The sequence below is a fragment of the Taeniopygia guttata genome, chromosome 14 (genome assembly GCF_048771995.1).
Source record: "Taeniopygia guttata chromosome 14, bTaeGut7.mat, whole genome shotgun sequence".
Lineage (NCBI taxonomy): Eukaryota > Metazoa > Chordata > Aves > Passeriformes > Estrildidae > Taeniopygia > Taeniopygia guttata.
This window is the reverse complement of record NC_133039.1, coordinates 6412675-6427096: the sequence shown is the minus strand read 5'-3', so window position 1 is coordinate 6427096 and position 14422 is coordinate 6412675. Positions and strand designations below refer to the sequence as shown.

Below are 14422 nucleotides of genomic sequence, written 5' to 3'. Positions count from 1 at the left end.
TCCATGATTCTTTGTTTTGCTGGGAAAAGCATAAATTTATTGAGGCTTGGAGGGGTTTTTATCCTTTATTTTTTTTCCACCAGATTCTCCAGAGAAAGCCACAGTGGGATTCACCTCTGGAGCAGGGAGAGGAAAAGGCCCAAATCTCCCTCTGGAATATGAAATAGGGATCCTCTGGAGTAGGGGGGCTGCAGTCCTGGATCTCCCATCCCAGAGGGATTAAACCAGGATTATAAACCCCAAATCCAGCCAGCAGAGGTGATCCGTGGAAGGTGAAGGGAAAACTCTTCCCTGATAATTCCCAGCTCACTGCACTTCCAGGCCTGGGCTGTGTTTGCATCCAGGGTCAGATGCCCACGGAAATTCCTGGGTTATCTCCCACCCCCACAGGCCAGGATTGTTCATCCCCAGCTTTTCCCGAGAGTTGCTGCTTTTCCTGTTGGGAAAAGCGGGTTCATCTCCAGCTGAGGGAATGGGATCCATCCAATATTTGGGATGACTCCCAGCTCGAGGTCAGGAACAGGATCCAGGGCTTAAAGGCTCAGGAGAAGGGAGCCAGCGGGGACAGCTTCACCTTCCCTGACTTTCCAGGGAATGATGGGCAGATAGGGAGGATTAAGTGTTAAAGGGAAGGGAACACAGAAACCCCGGAGCGTCGCCCATCCCATGGCAACAGCGCCCGATTTCCATGGAGTTCTCCAAAACAACACCCAAATGGGCGGGAATGAACAATCCAGGAAAACCAGGAGCGGGCTGAGGCCAGCAGCTGAGGCATTCCAGGTGAGGGAGGGGCTGGAGCTGGATAAAATATCCCAGGAATAAATCTGGGGATGAAATCAGCTGCTCCTGCCTCGGCCACAGTTTCAAGGAGCAGGGAAAGGCACTGGAAATTGGGATTTGTAGGATGGATCAAGGGCTTTATGGCACAGGGAATGTTTGGATCCCAGGGATAATCCCATCCCAGGAATCAGGGAACAAAGAGCTGGGAGTTCAACTGGGAGTTAAAGAGGGAAGGTGCAAAATTTCCATGTGTGCCCTGCTCTTACTGCAACATCAATCCACTGACAAATTCCACTTTTCAGGCACTTTCCTGGGTTTTTCCTCCCTTGGGGATCAGCCAGGAGAAATCCCAAAGCCAGAAGATTCCATGGTGACCCTGCTGAAACCCAGGAAGTGCCCAGTGAAGCCCATTAATCCCAATTCCTCTGGGATGCCCACCTGGAATCTGCCCTTTGGAATTGCTGTCTCCTAATATCACTTGTCCAAACTGAATCCATTATTTCCCCCCCCACCCTCAATTAAACCTGTTTTTCATGGAATAAAAAGTGAATCCCTAAGGAAGCCGCTCCTGTATCCCAAAGGTTGCTTGGTGGATTTTTCCACACACCCTTCCTTCACATCCTTTGGTATCCAGCTGCTGGAATTCCCTTTATTGCATGGATCTCATTGAATATTCATAGCTGGAGCCTGAACCAGAAATTCCAGTTTATTTTTTATTTATTATTTTATTTAATTTTTATTTTATCCAAATGATTTTTCCACCTCCTGAAGGTCAGATGGGAACCAGGCAAATGTTCCATGATCTTCCCGTGGGTGGGTTTGTTTTTTTTTTTTTTCTTCCAGCAGAGCAGTACCAACATTTGGAATCCTTGGATGAATCAAAGGAAAAGCTGAATAAGCTGGAATTTGGAAGGATTGTCTGTCGAGGTATTAAAAATGTCATTCAATCCCTGGGGATGAGGGATTGGGGTTGGAATGTGTGGAGAAAAAAAAGGATCTGGGGAGTGTCGATGCTGTCTGGAGCCTCCTGGGAAGGGCTGGCTGGGAGGACAGATTTTCCCGGGAATTTGTCAGTCTTTGTGGAAGGATGACATGTTTTGATGGAATGTGTGCAGGGACGTTGGCAGCTCAGCTGGCTCCTCAAAATTCCACTGCCGAGCTGCCAGGAGAAGCCCAGGAATGGCGTTTGGGATTCAGAGAAAAGCCAGAGGAGCTTCCAGGTCTGAGGAAAGATTTTTTAGGGTGAGGAGAGAATTCCATGGAGCAAAGGCTGAGTGGCACTGGGAGAGATGATCTGCAGGAGCTGCTCCCAGAAAAAATTCCTTGGGCTGGGAAAAAAAAAAAAAATCCTCCAAAGCATCATTCCCACGGCACTGAATTCCCCAGGGAGCTGCTGGTTGGAAAGGGAATTTTCCTGGGAATTGGGGCATTGACAACTTTCCTAAATTTACTCCTTAAATATGATGGATTGCAGCATTACCAATGGGAATGTTGGATGGGCTGGCTGGAATTTCTGTTTTCTGGGAATTGGCATCCCCATCCTGATCTGAGGGGACGGGAAAAGAGGTGGGATCGGTCTGGAGCACATGGAAAACAAGGCCCAGGTTCATCCACCTCTTTTCCAGGGTCTGTTCCCTCTGGATAAAACTTCCCTTGGTTAATTCCAAGGATTTGCTCAAACCCCATGGAAAGAGGGGAGAAATGCTCTTTGCTCTGCCCAAGCCAGGGTTTAACTCCTTCCCAGAAATCTGAGTTTATTAAAACCCTTTTTCTTTCCAAAGCAGATTTTCCTGCCTGACCTTGAGCTTTCCAGTCATTTCCCGCTCAGGAGCTTCCAGGAGGAATCATTTCAGGTGGAAAACGGAGGGAATCACAGCCCAGCTCACACCAAACCAACTGTAAAAGTTAATTTTATTAATTAACCAGTTAAACCTGGCTGTGCTGGGATGTGGAATGTGCTGTAGGGCAGGTGAGCACTGCCTGCTACTGGGAGAAACCTGGGAGTAAATTACTCATGGTCCCAGCCAGGCTCTGGGTGCATCCTGTGCTTGCATCTCGGTGTGCCCAGTGAGTTCCTGGCTTTGGGAGTGTCACATCCAAGAGAATAAATGGAATTATGGAATCATTAAAGTTGGGAAAAACCTCCAGGATTGAGGCGCAAACATCGCCTGGCAACTGCATCAGTCAGGAGGGGATTGAGCTGGGCTTAATTTCTGGAAATGCAGTTTTGAGTCTAGATTTACACACAGAGGAGATTGAGCTGGGTTTAATTTCTGGAAACACAGGTTTGAGTCTAGATTTACACACAGAGGAGATTGAGCTGGGTTTAATTTCTGGAAATGCAGTTTTAAATCCAGATTTACACTCATAGGTGATTGAGCTAGGTTTAATTTCTGGAAATGCAGTTTTAAATCCAGATTTACACTCAGAGGTGATTGAGCTGGGTTTAATTTCTGGAAATGCAGTTTTGAGTCCAGATTTACACTCAGAACCAAGGAATGGACACAAAATCTCCCCAAGAGCTCATGGCCATCAGCACTGACATCACAACAACAGGGTCGCAGCACATTTCATGGGGTGGGAAGGTGGAAATGTCATGGCTACACTGATTCCTTTCCAGAATTGTTCTCCTAATCTGGGTTTTTTATCCTTTCTGGCTGTGTTTGAAGGGTTCCTGGCTGTTCTGGCTCCCTGGGATGGGTTAATGACTGGGAAAAAAATCAAAGGCAGCACCCAGCACATGAAATCCCATTTCCAGAGCAGTGCTGGTGCTTTTTTGCATGAAACTCTGAAGAAATCTCATTTTCCTTTCAGAAATCCCCTTGAAGAATTCCCAAGGATCCCAGCTGAGCTGTTTGCAGCTCGGAGCTGATCCCAACAGTGCAAAGCAGCCTGAAACCAATCTTAACAAGGGAATTAGAGCTGGCTTAGTGTTGGTTTGCATCACTAGAGGGGTACAAAGCCTGGAAATCATTCCCTGAAGCACCCAAAGTGGTCCCAGACATTGGATCCATCAGGACACCACGAGAGCTTGGCACTTCCAGCTGGGAAGAGCAGGGAAGAGCCCTCTGTGTACATTTGTTGGAGCTTCCAGGGCTCCACATTTCCCATTTGTGTGAACCTTGAAGTCCCCAAGTCCTCCAGGAGACTCCGCAGTGCCGGGCCACGCCCTCAGACCTTGCTGGTCTGCATGTGCCCGTTGAACTCTGCGTTCCTCTGGGTCAGCATGGACTCCTGCAGGCGGCTGCTGTTCTCCTGCCTGTGCTCCACGGGGTCTCCATCCTCCGCTCCATCGCCCTTCCGGAGGCACAGAACCTTCTGGAAGCTCTGCTTGAAGTTGTCGGAGAGGAAGCCGTAGAGGATGGGGTTGGCGCAGCTGTTGGCGTAGGACAGCACCACCATGAAGAAGTAGAGCCCCTCCAGGACGGGGTCGGCGGGCAGGATGAGGATCAGGTTGACGATATTCATGGTGTAGAAGGGCAGCCAGCAGAACACGAAGACCACCACGATGATCACCACCATCCTGGTGACCTTGCGCTCCGACCGGCGGCGCCGCGTGGAGCCCACGCGGATCCCCGAGGACTTGACCTTGACCACGATCAGCAGGTAGCACAGGCAGATGACCAGCAAAGGGCCGAAGAAGCCCAGCACCGAGGTGTAGATGATGAACGCCGCCGACCAGACGTTGACCGGCTCCGGCCAGTTCATGTTGCACGTCTGGAAGTCCTCCTGCACGTCCGAGAAGATGATCACGGGCAGCACCACCAAGAAGGAGAAGGTCCAGACCGTGGCACTGATGAGCTTGGCCACCCTGGGGCGTCTCCACTTGGTGGATTTGATGGGGTGCACCACGGCCAGGTAGCGGTCCATGCTCATCACCGTCAGGCAGAAGATGCTGGTGAACTGGTTGATGCCGTCCACGGTCATCACCAGGCGGCAGAGGAAGGAGCCAAAGGGCCAGTAGGAGATGGCGTTTTGGGTGGCCAGGAAGGGCAGGCCCAGCATGAAGAGCACGTCGGCCACGGCAAGGTTGAGGATGTAGATGTTGGTGACCGTTTTCATCTTGGCGTGGCGCAGCACCACGTAGATGACCAGGGCATTGCCGCTCAGCCCCACGGCGCACACCAGCAGGTAGCAGATGGGGATCAGCACCTTGTGGATGTACTGGAACGGGGGCGGCTCCGGGAGCGTCCCGTTCTCCGTGGCGTTGGGCAACACAGAGGAGTTCTCCTCACCGGGAGCGGCTTCCATGCTGAACGTGCTGGAAAAGTACAGAGGATCCATGGGGTTTTTGTTTTCTCTCTGTGGTTTTTCTTCTTAAGAGAGATTAAACTTCACGGGCATCTTGTTCCTAGAAGGAAAATTCAAAATTTGAAAGTTAAAATTTGACAATTAGAAAATTCAAAAATTCTAAAATTCAAGAATTCAAAAATTCAGAAGTTTGAATGTTCAAACATTCAAACATTCAAAAATTCAAAGATTCAAAAATTCACACATTCAAAAATTCAAACATTCAAAAATTCAAACATTCAAACATTCAAACGTTCAAAAATTCAAAAATTCAAACATTCAAACATTCAAACATTCAAAAATTCAAGGAAAAGGAAGACAGGAAGAGTGAATTCAAAGCGGATTTCTACAATCACTTCCATTTTCTGTTCTGTTCAGGATTTGGGGTTGGATTATTCAGCCAGGGAATGGGAGCAATTCCAAACAAAGGAATTGAACAATGGGAGGATCCCCGTGCTCATCCCCGTGCTCATCCCAGCAGATCCCAGGTTCTGTTTCATTTTCACAGGATCTAGGGCTGGGGGTAGCTGTGATGGATTTTTCCCCGTGAGGGTGGAGAGGCTCTGGAACAGAATTCCCAGAGCAGCTGTGGCTGCTCCATCCCTAGAAGTGTCCAAGGCTGGACAGGGCTTGGAGCAACCTGGGATAGTGGAAGGTGTCGGGGTTGGAACTGGGATCAGGGGAGGAAGTAAAATTTTCCATAACCATGGAAAACCCTTGGAAAAAAAATCCTGAGCTCCAAGACAGCAAGGATCATGTCTGAGATCTTCCCCACCAGGCTGGGGTGTATGCACAGAGAGGGGAAGGAATAAACCCCTTTTTTTTCCATCTCTCAAGATTATTTTTTGTATTCCTGCATTGTCTCCTCTCACCCTGAACTGCTTTTTATCCCAAAAATCCCTTTTTCCTGCAGGAAATCCAAGCTGCAGTGGGCAGCTCCAGGACAGCTGGAATAAATTCTACCAACCGTTCTGAAAAAGGTGGAGAATTTCCAACACCCCTTTCCTGTGGCAAGCTTGATTCCCAGCAATATTTTTCCACCTTTTTGTCGGAGTGGGGTTCAATTCATCAGGTGGAGAAACTTGGAAACGCCACCTATTAAAAAGTGAGATTTGAAGCAGCAAATCTTGATGAAGGTGGAAGAAAAACCCAACAATTTCTGCTGCCGTCACCTGACGAACAGATTCCCGCAATAATCCGGGGGTTTGGAGCTGGAATCACAAACAGCCGGCCCACAGCGCTGGAAAAACTCCTTGTCTCCAGGAGCAATCCAAAACCACCTCCGTCCATCAGGGCTGGGCTTTCTCTGGGGTGAGAAAAGCTGGGGGAGAGGAGGAGCCCCTGCAGCTCCCGGGAGGAATCACAAATGTGCCGAGCTGCTTTGGGGATGTGCAGATGGGGAGTAGGTGTCTCACGTGGCTGGGTGGGGAAATCGGGAATTCAGGGAGAGCTGAGGGAGCTCCTGGAGGGTGGGGATGGGGCAGGAGGAGCCGGATGTGCTGCTGGAATATTTGGGGTTTAGGTGTTGGGAGCATCCCTGCAATTCCCAGCATCCCGTTGCAGGCAGAGCTCAGCCAAGATCCTTATAAATTAAACAGCAGTGAGCCAGGGCCTGGACAAAATAACACAGGAAAACTCCAGTGCTTGGATAAAATAACACAGGAAAAGTCCAGTTCTGGCTGAAAAAGTAGAATTTTAAATTCTGATCTTCAAATTATTTTGTAATTCTGAGTTGTAACAAATCTCAGGTTATTTATGGCAGAATTCTGGGAGAAGCCGAAGCTGGGACCCCTCATTCCTGGTTGGGACAGGTTTGGAAATTCCCATTTTCCTGCTGCGACCCCACTGGGATCACTGAAGGGAAGAATAGGAAGGAAAAATACACAGGATGGGGCAGGCAGGGTTACTGACTCATATCCATGGAGCTGCATCCTTGGGATTGGGAATGTTCTTCCCAGACAAGCTCAGCACATCCAGGCTGGGCCCAAAAAGCCCAAATTTCCATCTGAGCCTGGAAAAAAATTGGAAGGTGTGGAAAGAAGCAGGGCTGGAACTCAGCAGGGAAGGTCAGGAGGTGGCTCATCCTCTAAAAAATGGGAAAGGACACCTTTTCCAAAGTCCCCTTTCCCCACAGTGCAAATCCTTGGATTCAGGACTGGAGGAATTCAAATGACACAACTTCAGTCCTGGTCCTTCCACCACCTCTGGAGTTCAAGCCTTGGAAAGAGGAGCTCTTTTCTTTGGATATTTTCAATTTCTTCTCCCCCTGGAGGAATCCTCCAGCCCTAAATGCAGAGGTGCGGATTTTTTGGAAATTTTTTTTGGTGGATTTTTGGATTTTTCTGGATTTTCCAACAGAGAGGAACCTGCAGGTTCCCTCAGCAGCCAGACTTTTCCTGGAGTCAGGGACACTTTGTCACCTCAGCGTTTTGGGGCTTTTCCTGTGGGTTTATGGGAATATTCACCTTTCCCTCAGGATTTCTGTTCTGTGGGATGAGCTGTACAATATTCCCTGTCACACCAAGCGGACTGGGAAGGGAATCTCAGAACCCTGGAATGCTTTGGGTCGGAAGGGACCTCCAAACTCATCCATGAGCATCTCCAATTATCCCAAATTGCTGGATGTGGACAATTCCAGGGATTTCTCAGTGCATTTCCTGAGGGGCAAATCCATTTCCTAAGGCTCTGGTGCAAATCCTCCCAACTCGTCCCTGATTTTTTCAGCACCAGGAAGGAATTGACTCCATCTGGACATTCCCCATTGCCAGGATTTGACATCCCAACCTCCCCCAGATCTGCAAACCAAACCCAGATCCCCATTCCACGTTTGCTTCCCGCAGCCTTTGCCTTGCAGCCACCAGAATTCCGGGATTTTTTCCTGGGGAAAAAAAAAAACCCTGACCAGCTGCAAATCCATGTTTTCCTGGCTGCCTTGGAGGAGCACAGGGAATTTTTCCCCCTATCCAGGTGACAATTTGTCCATCACCGGCACAGTTTGGGCTCAGCTCCTTTTGTCACCACGACCCTGAACCTCCACAGAGGGTGATTAAAGATGATGATTACAGGTAATTAAGTGGCGCTGATTGATCCCTCGTAGCCTTGTTTGGTGTTCTTAATTAAGGGATTAATAATAAACACGCCTCCAGGGGATTTTCTCTCATCCAGCTTTTTTTTCCCCCGCTTTGATTTCCAAGCCCCCACCCTGGGATTGTCCATAAATTTTGGGTTTTCTGCTTAAAACTGAGGAGCTGGGAACGTAGGCCTGGAATAATCACTGATAGAATTCCAAGTTTTAATAGAGAAGCATCCAGGAAAAAATCAGCATCCACAGCAGCTGAATATATCTCTGTGCCTGTTTCCCAAAAAAAAAACAGGGAATAAATAGCAGAGGTGTTATGGTGTAAGAATTTCGCATTTGTGAAAACTCCTAAATAAACCTGGGTGGAAAAAAAAAAAAACCCAAGGATTAACAGAACAGTGACTGAAAAATCATCCCAACCTAAGGAAAAACAAACGTTTAAAATTGAATTAAAATTCTTAATTTCAAATTAAAAATGCCCAGCCAGATCAAGGCTGAAGTTTTCCTTGGCTCTGGTCACAGCAGGAAAGCAAAAACAACTCCATGGAGAGCATTGCATGAGAGTGGGGCAGGGATCAGGCAGGAATGGCAGGAATTAAACCTGATTTTCCAAGCTGGGTTGGATCCTGCTGCCTGTTTGCCTCTGGAATCATCACTCTCATCCACAATAATTGCTGGGAATGGAATTACAGCGGGAGCACGGCAGATTGCTGCTTCCAGCAGGATAATCAGGGATAACACAGCCAGTGGGAATCCAGCCTTTCCAAACTGTCTTGGGAGGAAAAAAACATGGAGAACTCTCCAGGAATTCTCTCCCAGCAGCAGAATTCCCATCCCGTGGAGTTCCTGCAATAATTCCCTGGATTTGATAATTTTTCCCTTTTGGAGCTGGGTGTCCATCACCTTCTCCTTCCTCATTCCTTGTTTTTGGGGGGATGGAGCAGGCAGGAGAGGGAGGGAGCTGGGGACAGCCGGCAGGGCAGCTCTGGGATAACCCAAAAATCCCGGGAAATTTGGGTGGGAGCAGCAGGGAAATGCAGCATTGCCCCGAGAGCCGCCTCAGCTCTGAGGGATGAAAATGTTCTGTACAATGCAGCAGGGACACCTCGCTTTTCCCATTCCCAGAGTGAAAAACATCCCAGGAATCCGCTCAGATTCTCCTGGAAAGGAACTTTTTCCATGGACAAATCTGCCTTTGACGCTTCTCAGGGGGCGTTTGTTGCCTCGAAAAACCAAATTATGGATTTTTCTCTGCTGAAAACAAAACTTTCTCACATGGAATTGCTCCTCTGCTTCACTCTCTGAATTGGGACTAAGCACCGATCAGCTGAATTCCAAGTTCAACAGCTTCTTCCTGCTTTTAAGCCTAAAAAAAATCTTTTAAAATTGTATATTTGGCACCACCTTGTTACCCCTCAGCTCATCCCAGGGTTTCCCAGAGCCTCTGAGAAGCTGCTCCTATTTTTTAGGAGCAAACAAGTCATGAAATAACCCATAAACCCAAATCTTGGCTGAATCCTTTTTTTTTTCTCCCCAAACACCTTTAAATCGTGCTCGGGGATTACTCACTCGGGCTCAGCTGCTCCTGCCACAACAACACTCGTGGAAAGCAAATTCTGCTGGGTTTGGTCCCAGGTTTAAGATGGGTGTGCTCCCAGATTTAAACTGGGTTTGATCCCAGATTTAAACTGGATTTGCTCCTGGATCTAAACTGGGTTTGCTCCCAGATTTAAGATGGATTTGCTTTCTGATTTAAGATTGGCTTGCTCCCAAATTTAAAATTGGTTTGGTCCCAGATTTAAACTGGATTTGCTCCTGGATTTAAATCAGTTTGGTCTCAGATGTAAGATGAGTATGCTCCTGGATTTAAGATGGGTTTGCTCCCGGATTTAAAATTGGTTTGATCCCAGATTTAAGGTGGGTTTGGTCCCAGACTTAAACTGGGATTGCTTCCTGATTTTAGATGGGTTTGCTCCCAGATTTGAGATGGGTTTGGTCCCAGACTTAAACTGGGTTTACTCCTGGATCTAAGGTGGGTTTGGTCTCAGATTTAAACTGGGATTGCTTCCTGATTTAAAATGGTTTTGCTCCTAGATTTAAGGTGGGTTTGGTCCCAGACGTAAACTGGGTTTGCTCCTGGATCTAAGGTGGGTTTGGTCCCAGACTTAAACTGGGTTTGCTCCCGGATTTAAGGTGGGTTTGGTCCCAGATTTAAACTGGGATTGCTCCCGGATTTAAGGCGGGTTTGCTCCAGGCAGAGCAAGGTGTGGAGCTCCATCCCTGTTCCCGCAGCGGGCAGTGGGGCTGGGGTGGAGATCCCAAACCCGCTCCAGCACAGCCCCAATCCCAGAGCTTTCCCCAAAGGTTTCTGTTCCTCCTTTCCTTGCTGCGATCCAGGGACACGCAGAGATTTCAGGGATATTCCAGATCGCTAATTCCAGCCTGGGGCTGCTCCCAGGCTGAGGGAGAGCAGGAACAGCCCCGCGGTGGAAGGAGCTCAGGAACAGCAGCTCCGGGGGGGAAATTCCAGGATTTGGGGTGTCTGGCTTGGATCGGTGCATCCCCATTGCATCAACCGAGCCCTGCTGGCTGTCCCCAAGAGCTGGGGGTCCCTCAAGCACCCCCACACTGGTCCCAGCACCCTGGGAGAGGCTGTGGGGTTTCACCCGGGGGGGTCTCCTCCTCCCCAGAGCTACAAAAGTCTCTGCTTGAGCCCAAAGCGCCTGAGCCCGGCTCTTCTTGTCCTGTTCTTCTGTGCAGGGAGCCAGCCCAGGCTCAGCCAGAGCTGCTCCCAGGGCCCATCCTGAACCCCGATGTCACCTTGCCCTGACCCCCAATGTCACTTTACCCTGACCCCCCCAATGTCACCTTGCCCTGGCCCCCGATGTCACTTTACCCTGACCCCCCCAATGTCACCTTGCCCTGACCCCCGATGTCACCTTGCCCTGACCCCCGATGTCACCCTGCCCTTGCCATCCGTGCTCTCACCCCCTGCTCTCCCTGCCCTGTTTTATCCCAGGGCTCTGCTCGTTCCCCGAGCCCCATCCAGGGCTCCGCCACATCCCCGCGGTGACAGCGGCCCCGGACTGTCCCCGCTGGTGCCTCTCGCGTCCCTTCCCAGCTCCAAAGCAGCTCCTGCTTCAAACGCGGCATCGTCCCCACGGCCGGGGGTCCCTCCCGGGCACCCCCGGCCAGGATTGTCACCCCACTGCCGCCCAGAGGGTCCCCCCGTCATCCTCCCGGCCAGGACAGGGTCACATCACCACCCAGAGGTTGTGACTCCATCTCCCAGCCCGGATGAAGTCACTCCAGCCCCAACCCCCCCCCTCAGAAGGACAAATTCGATGTCTCCACAAACGGGACCGAGGGCTCCGCTGCCTCCTTCCCCCCAGCCAGCCCCCCCCCCCCCAAAACCCCAAAAGCGGGGTGCCCTTTGCGGATCCCCCCGTGCCCCGTGCCCATCCTCCGTGCCCGCAGCGATCGCAGCCGCTCCCCGCATCCCGGCTCGCCGTTCCGGGCTCCCGGCCGTGCTTACCCGCGGCTCCAGCGCTGTTCTCCCGCTGGAGCAGGAGCCTGCCGCTCCCCTCCCGCAGCCGCTCCGGGAGCGCTCCCCGCGCTGGCCGCTCCCCCGGGAGGAGCCACGGGGCTCGGAGGGGCCGGGGGTGCCCTGGGGCCGCCCCCTGCTCGGCAACTTGGGCTGGCTCTGCCCGCCGGTGTCCCCGCGATAATGTGTGTGTGTGTGTCTGTGCCACCTCCTCGTGTGTGTGTTTGTGCCACCTCCCCATCTGTGTGCCACCTGCGAGCGTGTGCGCCACCTCTTCCTTTCTGTCCCCTTTCCCACGTCTGTGCCACCTCCCCATGCCCGTGTCCCCCTCCCCACCTCCGTCCCCTTTTCCACGCCTCTGCCCCACTCCCCGTCCCTGTTTCTCTATCCCCATCCCTGTCCCCCATCCCTATCCTCGCTCCCTCATCCCTGTTCCCCATCCCTGTCCCTGTTCCCACATCCCTGTTCTCTCGTCCCCATCCCCGTCCCTCCCCATCCCCGTTCCCTCGTCCCTATCCCTGTTCCCCCATTCCCCATCCCAGTTCCCCATCCCCATTCCCCATCCCCATCCCCGTTTCCCATCCCCATCCCCGTTCCCCATCCCCATCCCTGTTCCCCATCCCCGTTTCCCATCCCCATCCCCGTTTCCCATCCCTATCCCCGTTCCCCATCCCCATCCACGTTCCCCATCCCCGTTCCCTCGTCCCTATCCCTGTTCCCCCATCCCCAGCCCCGTTCCCCATCCCCATTCCCATTCCCTGTTCCCCTCTCTCCGTTCCCCATCCCCGTTTCCCATCCCCATCCACGTTCCCCACCACCATCCCCCCATCCCCGTTTCCCCTCCCCATCCCCGTCCCCATCCCCGTCCCCATCCCGGGCTGTCCTTACCCGGCTCTGCCGCTCCCGCAGCCCCGGCGCTGGAGCCGGAGGGGGAAGAGCCGCATTTCCCCTGCTCCAGCTCCTGTCCAGCCCCGAGAAATCCTCCGAACCCCCCCGCAGGCTGCCAGCGAGCCCCTCCCGACCCCCAAAACCGGCAGCCGAGCGCGGGGTGCGTTTGGGGGCAGCGGGAGGGCTCTGCCACCCGCGGGCTCTGTCCCCGGGCTGAAGGGGAGCCCGGGGTCGCATCGCGCCTCTCCCCGGAGAGCGAGACCCCCGTGGGGGCTTTTCCTCCGGCTGGCTCCGAGTCAGGCCCTAAAATCGCTCCCTGGTGGGAAGATGGGGCTGGAAATCCAGGCTGCGAGGGGAGCCCCGTGTTGGGGTCGCTCCCTCCTGAACTCCCCGGGGTGCTGCTGGGCAAGAAGGGGACGAAGTATTTTGGGGTTTTGAGTATTCTGCGATGCAACAAGTGCGATCCAAGTGAGGCAGAGCTCTCCCCGCTCCTCCCCGCACCCTCCCTGCGCTGTCACACATTCAAACATCACTCCCAGCGCCACCTCAAGCGTTTTCTCCCCAATTTCTGGGGGCTCAGAGCAGCTCCGAGCTCAGCCCCTCCTCATCAGCATGCACAGAGCATCGTGCTCATAATAATGGATCTGAATCCTCTGTTGAGGCTTTTCAATTAGAGCTGGGTGCTTGAGTCAGACGTGTGAACACGGGGATAAAAAAAAAAAAAGCGAGGCAGAGCTGCTGCTGGCATGTCAGGCTGGAATTCAATCTGCTGATGTATTTATGGGCATGGGTTGCTAAATGCGAGCGAGACTCCAGCCTGCTCTCGCCATGACAATGGGAAGAGTCATCTGATAAAAATAGAATTTGGCATGACAAACAGCCAAGGAGAGGAGCTTCGGATCACCTGCTCGGCAAACACGCCCAGAAAATGCCCACAATTTATTGCCCAGCAATGATCCCGCCGGGAATGGCAGCTTGAAGCCAAATGGGGTTAATTTAAAGGAATTACCTTTATTTTATTAGAATTTATTGGCGGTTTGTGCTAGGGAAAATGTTGCTGGATAAACACGGCGGTGCCTAAGTTGCCCTGAAGAAAGCAGCGCTTTTCCTGTAAATAAACACTCTGGGAAAAAAGGAATTTTACCGGGATCTGTGCTGGGAGACAGGCAGGATTTTCAAAAGGCTGGTTCAATTCTTCACCCGCTCGAGCCAACAGCGCCGTGTTGGGGCTGAATGGAGGGAACACAAAGCCTGGGAGAGCATCCCCTGAAATCCCGATTTCAGCGCCCCATTCCCCTGGGCAGAGGGCAAAGAGCACAGGGAGAAGAGCTCCTGGCACCCATGGGTGGCACAGAGACCTTTGGTGGCACGGGGACAGCACCCCACAGGGGTGGGAGAGTTTCTTTTTTTGGAATTTTTCTGTGTCTCTCCTTTTGCTGGATGGAATATCTGACGGTCCGTGCGCTTGTGACATTTTTGACGTTGACATTGCGGAGCGGAAGGGGAGCTGAGATGGAGATAAAAGCCCCAAAATGAGGGATTTGGGCTGGTCCTGAGTGTCCTCGTGGCCGGGAAGGACAGTGGGATGTGCTGGGATGTGCTGGGATGAGCACTCCCAGCAGGACAGGGAGTGACGCTGCCCCTCGGGGTGCTGTGTCCCGCTCTGGGTCCCAGCACGGCAGGGACAGGAGCTCCTGGAGGGATGTGAGGGTGGGGAAGGGCTGGAGCAGCTCCGTGCCCAGCAGGGACTGAGGGTGCTGGGGCTGCTCAGCCTTGAGAGGAGCCCCAGTGAGAGGGGCCCTCAGCCCTGCCTGCCCCTGGGTGTCCCCATGGATCCCTGG

At 52.1% G+C, this 14422-nt stretch overlaps 1 protein-coding gene across 2 annotated transcripts; it reads right to left on the bottom strand.

Annotated features, from left to right (window-relative positions):
• Positions 1-1479: 1479 nt before the first annotated feature.
• SSTR5 (somatostatin receptor 5) lies at positions 1480-13055 on the bottom strand. 2 transcript variants are annotated; one of them, XM_030284793.4, is made up of 3 exons: positions 12582-13053; positions 11685-11945; positions 1480-5131 (listed from the first exon to the last, which is right to left on the bottom strand). In XM_030284793.4, exon 3 carries the CDS (start codon positions 5062-5064, stop codon positions 3952-3954), a length of 1113 nt encoding a protein of 370 aa, XP_030140653.4. In that variant the 5' UTR covers positions 5065-5131; positions 11685-11945; positions 12582-13053; the 3' UTR covers positions 1480-3951. The 2 variants fall into 2 exon arrangements, with proteins under 2 accessions (XP_030140653.4, XP_072791799.1); XM_072935698.1 differs by lacking the exon at positions 11685-11945 and having other exon boundaries at positions 1480-5041; positions 12582-13055.
• Between the last annotated feature and the right edge of the window lie 1367 nt (positions 13056-14422).

Bases quoted from the DNA above. Each gene is read 5' to 3' on its own strand.
- SSTR5 (XM_072935698.1), bottom strand. From the start codon at position 12,637: ATGCGGCTCTTCCCCCTCCGGCTCCAGCGCCGGGGCTGCGGGAGCGGC. The intron at 5,042-12,581 runs GTAAGGACAGCC...GTACTTTTCCAG, and splicing joins TGCGGGAGCGGCAGAGCCGG to CACGTTCAGCATGGAAGCCG.